The sequence below is a fragment of the Danio aesculapii genome, chromosome 11 (genome assembly GCF_903798145.1).
Source record: "Danio aesculapii chromosome 11, fDanAes4.1, whole genome shotgun sequence".
Classification (NCBI taxonomy): domain Eukaryota; kingdom Metazoa; phylum Chordata; class Actinopteri; order Cypriniformes; family Danionidae; genus Danio; species Danio aesculapii.
In genome coordinates this window covers 32495990-32501989 of record NC_079445.1, presented here as the reverse complement: position 1 = coordinate 32501989, position 6000 = coordinate 32495990, and the positions used below count along the sequence as shown (strand labels likewise).

General features: G+C 35.5%; 1 protein-coding gene across 3 annotated transcripts in view; it reads right to left on the bottom strand.

Annotated features, from left to right (window-relative positions):
- Window positions 1-952: 952 nt before the first annotated feature.
- diaph3 (diaphanous-related formin 3) overlaps window positions 953-6000 on the bottom strand; it is a 475404-nt gene continuing 470356 nt past the window's right edge. For all 3 annotated transcript variants that reach the window (XM_056468166.1, XM_056468167.1, XM_056468168.1), the window contains one exon: window positions 953-3334. In XM_056468166.1, the coding sequence (XP_056324141.1) occupies window positions 3075-3334 (260 nt within the window). In that variant the 3' untranslated portion in view covers window positions 953-3074. The remainder of the gene's footprint in view (window positions 3335-6000) is intronic.

Sequence of the window (6000 nt, the reverse complement as noted above, 5' to 3'; positions counted from 1 at the left end):
TGGCCTGGATTAAAAACTAAGATTATAAATTATATATTGAAATTTAGAATAAATCAGACCTTTATAGAATAAAACATATATTAACATTTTATTCAAATCCATGACTAATAATTATTTTATTAACCTTTTTAAAAATGTTAGTATACAAATAAGATAGGGGAAAAATACCAAAATAATAAAACAAATATATAAATAAAATAAAAGGACAAAAATAGAGTATACCATGTCACACTGTGGGCAACTGCTGTCACTGCTTGACATGTCCTGTCAATTATCCATGGATCTTCACTGCCATGCCAATCCAGAGCTCTGTGGAAAACAACAACAACCAGCCCCACGAAAAGAAAGGGAGCAGAAAAGGGGGGAGGAAATCTAACTATCGTGGTGAACCAGAATTTTTGCTATAAATATTTAGTCCTAAATTCAGTACTGGCAAAAATGACTCATTTAAATAGTTAATAGCTTGTTGGTTAATAAATATAATGACCGTATTTTTATTTTATTTCCAAAATTTTCATTCCTGGCTAAAAACGCAGAATGCAACAAGTTATCCAGCTATTAGTGTTTTATTTTGTGCATCCAGCATTTCCAAAAAAATCTAAATGCACACCTGGTGCCCTGGCACTGTGAAGAGGCCAAACCCACCTCCCCCATTTCCACTGGATTAATTAAATTGGAACGTACGCCTTTGGAAACGGCATTAATTATTATTTACAATTCAATAAACGCTGTGATTGTGGGTAGCAAAGGCTTTCATCTCTCCAGGAGGCACCGTCCTCCCTTTCCTAACCTCAGCCGCCTCTCAGGTAACCGTGCAGAAAATGAGATTTCTGAATGAACAAGAGGATGTGCAACAACATATGCACCCTTTTAATGAGCCAAACCGAGAGAGTAAAGGGAGTTTAAAAAGAAAAAGAAGTGACATTCGTCTGTTCCGAAGCCAAACAAAGAGTTCGCATCGCATTTCCTTATTTTATTTGAAACGTTTCACCAAAGCATGTCAAGGCAATAATGTCTATCCAATAATACGAATGATGTTTGAAAGAATCAGAAAGGTGATGCGAGTGCAGTAAGTCCGAGGAGAATAAGAGAGAGAAAGAAAGAGAGAGAGAGATGTGATTTCACAGGTAATCTCGTTTTGATGTCACGGCTGATTGAGAGCAATAAAGAGGAAAATCACATCAGGAATGGCAGAACAGAAAACATCATGAGGATAAATGTGAAAACTCGCCAATTATATAACGAGAAATAAAAAATGCACACAAAGACACATACACAAAATAAATCACAAACAAACACAAATAAAGGAAACACTATTTGGAAAAGCAGCAGGTCCGAGAGCAAATGTGTGTTAGAGAAGTGTTCGCTATTATCAGTGAGGTTTGCTAAGTAGTACAAATACTCCAGGCAAACAGGAATCTCCTGTCAGTGGCTCTTCTAATACAGAAGCGCTGCTCTTGCATAGTACCATCGCTCTAGAAGGGACGCAATTCAACTAATACATTCAAATTTTATTTCAAAAATAGAACAAATTAATGGTACATTAATAATAATGATTAATTATAAAGATTTTTTTCATGTATAATAAAACTGTTCTCTCTGATTAGATATACATAAATACAAACAAGGAGATTAACAATGAAAACAGTTCTTAATTTGAATAATAATCATCATTTTATGGTTACTTTACCCCAATTTTAATTATCATCAATTGCTCTCCTTCATATCGCTCCAAACAGACTTTTAGGTAAGACTTTATTTTGATGGTCCCTATTGCACATTGTGTTGACTAAAAGTTGCATTGCAACTACATGCCAATTAATTCTCATTTGAGAATAAGTAGACTGTCAGCTTAATATCTGCTGATACAGCTCCTTCAACAGATTGACTATAAGATACTTTGTAAGTACATGTCAACTTGCACTAACCCTAACCTCAACCTAACAGTCTACTTATAATCTAATGAGAATTAGTTGGCATGTAGATGCAATGTAACTTAAATTCAACTAAATACATTAAAGAGACCATCAAAATAAAGTGATACTGACTTTTGTTCATATTTAGAATGCAAATAGAGACAAACATGTCTGAAAGTCTGTATTCACTTTAAATCATGAACTCTAGATGAACTCTATATGATTTAATTCAGGTTTTTATCCACATATAAACTCTGATCACTTAACAAAAACAGACGCACAACCTGCTATTTGTTTGAGAGAACTCCTCAATAATGAGGAGTTCTCTCATACAAATAGCAGGTTGTGCTTCTGTTTTCATTAAGTCAGGAAGCTAAAATGCTAAATGTACCATGTGACAAGGCAGAACGAACGTCATTGGTTCTCACTTTATTTTCTGTGACCAAATTTGAATACTATAGCTAGCTGATGCTTATAAAACCTTCAAATTGATCTGTTCATCTTATTTGTTGTTTCAGAAGTAAATAGACTTTAAATGGATGGTCTCTCAAGTTCTGAAGATGAGTACATTACTTCTGGAACTGGAAAAAAAAATGAGGACGAATGAATGAAAGATTCATTTTGAGGTGAACAAACCTTTAAGGAATTAGATATATTGCCGAAGAAGCTAAAGAATATGGAGTAAAATGTGTCTGGATACAGAAAATATGTATTATATATGACACATCTGAACTGCTCATGTTAAAGTATGCACATCAGAGCTCTTTAAAGAGCAGCAAAGCCATTTTAAAGAGTAATAACTGTACTGTTTATGACATAAAAAAGATGAGCGCTTAGCCCAAAGGTCATGCTAAACTGTCTGCTAATTAGCTGCTTAATAATAAAATTTAAAAAAAAACAGCGGCAAGTTTTTATCCTGGCCCTGACCAGCACAAAGACTCGCACTTCTGTGGACAACAAGTCTGTTGTTGGAGGTAAAAGGGCAGAGGAGACGGATGGGAAAGGTTAATTGTTAAGACTTTTCATGTGTGTGTGTGTGCATGTGAGCTCACAACCCGCCGGCATTTATTAGCAAAAGGTGACTGGGAGCTTTGTGTTTCGTTTTTGTGTCCGTGTCACTGCAGCGACTACAGAGGTCAAACCCGAGAGGTGATGTCATCATAGGGCACGCAGGCGGGCGAGCAAGGCCTCGACGTCGCTGTCACCGTTGGATGAGCAAAGCATGGGAGTTTGCTCTTTTTCCTTCTCTCGCTCTTTGGCTTTTTCTTTCTCTCTCTCAGGCCGGTGGGTCGGCTTGTGGGCTGCAGACGGATGGGGTTCGCTCTCGTAATGAGGCTCCTTGGCAGTGAGTGCTCGTGTCGAGTTTAAATTGATATTCTGCCGCGACCGTGACCTTTGCAGAGATGCCTTCATGTTTTCTGCAGGAGGGATAGGAGAGAGAAAAAACAGGTAAAACGTTTATACAAGTTAGCGGTTAGCGATGCGCTGATTATTCATGACTGATTCTTGAATTGTTTGATTCCATTTTTTTACATTTATTTTTTAGATTTTTAAAATAAAAATAATAAAAAAAAAACACTTTCTGAAACTAAAAGTGGAACAAAAATAAAACACAACAACAGTAGACAGTCTGAATAAAAATGCTAAATCATAGAACAGCAGGAGTTTGCTTGGTTAGTGCAGTAAACAAAGCAGCTGGGAAAAGTTCCCCTTATAGATGCTTTAATAAAAGCTCTCACCCTAAATTCAGCATTGAGAATTTCTTCCAGTATCCTAGGTGGACATCAGCCATGTCCACCTAGGAGTGGCTAGGTGCACATGGCTGAACAAAGCATGTAAGTGAGGTATTGAAGTCAGCAAGATAAACTGCATTTTCCAGCCCTGATCTCATTGACATAATAGTGTCCATTCACATGTATAAGTGTTAGAAACCTGCCCAGCTACTGACCGCACAAGTTTATCAACAAAATACTTTCTTTGGCCTGAATGGATCCACAAAAATAAAGGCACAGTCATTGAGACTCTGCCTGGTAGTCAGAAAGTGCATAAATACAAAGGTTACAACGTCTTCAACACTTTAAAATGCCTGCCTTCAATGAAATAACACTTTTAAAAACCAAAGAACATAACTTTTCAGTTAAATAAATATCATTGTTAATTTGAAACTAGATTATATAAATTTATATTTCCACAAGGGACACTGAGCTTCTATTGCTGTAATTTTCAAATACAATCATAATCCACACATAAATGAACAACTGCACAGGTATATTGAACACAATACATGTATAGTGTATTAAAATGCTTTATATATATATATATATATATATATATATATATATATATATATATATATATATATATATATATATATGTGTGTGTGTGTGTGTGTGTGTGTGTGTGTGTGTGTGTGTGTGTGTGTGTTTACAGATATAATATACAGCTGAAGTCATCAAAGAAATGATCCTCTGATAGTCCTTTGATTGTTTTTATATATTTACCAATATGTTTAACAGAGCAAGCAATTTTTCACAGTATTTCCTATAATATGTTTTATTCTAGAAAGTCTAATTTGTTTTATTTTGGCTAGAATAAAAGCAGGTTTTCATAAAAAAATGAAATAAATAAAAACATTTAAGGTCAATATCATTAGTCCTTTTAAGCAATATATTTTTTATATTAGTCTTTGGAACAAACCATTGTTATACAATGACTTTCCTAATTACCCCGAACCTGCCTTGTTGACCTAATTAACCGTTAAGCCTTTAATTGTCACTTGAAAAAATCTAATAAAATCAATAAATCAGTTATCAGAAATGAGTTATTAAAACTATTATGTTCAGAAATGTGTTGAAAAAAAAACTTCTTTCCATTAAGCAGAAATTGGAGGCTAAAATTTAGGAGGGCTAATAATTCTGACTTCAACTGTATATCTGTAATATATATCCTGCTTGTTTGTCCAATTCTGAAATGTTCATAACCATAAGTGATCTCCTGAAAATGAGCTATAATGAAAATTGCCCAAACACGGAAGTCTCATCAGCACTGCCTCTTTATTGAACAAAAAACATGAAAACTATGAAGGTCAATATTTGTTAAATTTGGTATGGAGAATATGGATGTTTGTTCATTTTCATGAGGCATCTGAGCAGCCAGCCAAATGCCTGTTGGTACATCTGTGCCCCGACTTTGTTTACACACTTTGTGCTTAAAAATCATTTCAGTGTAGTTTGAATGCAAGTCCAGAGAGAGATTGGCTAACTAGACTGTATCTCCAGTTGGCAGCTCTTTGAGGCCGGGTTGTGGCGGCACTGAAGTCATCAAAGAAATGAGAGAGGAAAATAGGAAGTAAAACAGCATGACAACACATCAGAAATTAGAAAGCACACATGCGGACGCTAGCTCACCTCTTTCCCTGATCTACCTCTTCTAGCTCTTCCAGCATTAAATCTCAGATGTGTGATGGTGGGAAGCTGTCACGCAGACTTAATGCTCTGCACTGCTTCAATAACCCTGCACATCTACCTGAACAACATACAGTCATGACCTCTGACCATCACTCTCTTACTGCAAGAAATACCAGGAGTCTTGGTTGGACGTCACATCAAGTCTTAAAAAAATATTCTGTTTAAAATATCTATGAATCGCAAAAAGTTCATATAAACTCTTTCCCTGCCATTGACCATACATTAACAAAGACAATGCATCCTCACCATTGGTGGGTTTTTACAGCAATCTATGTTCTAGTTGTATTGTCAACACGATTTAAACTTTTGATTTAGTGGCTAAATTAAATGAAATTGTACAATGTCATTTGTACAATTTAGTACGATTTGCTTATCCCCCAATTACAGTTGGGTTTAGGGGTGGGGTTGGGTGTCACACCTCCTTTTTAAAATCGTACATTTTCAAATGACTGAACTTGTGAGAATAGGCTGGTATTGCGGTAAGGGAAGCCATAGTGCATATCCTGAAAGAGTTACAGGACTTATGAGTCTCTTGGGTATGAAACACAAAGATCAACATGAGTTGTCAAGTACAACTCATATCACATGTAAAAATTTAAAGTTATACAACTATCCTT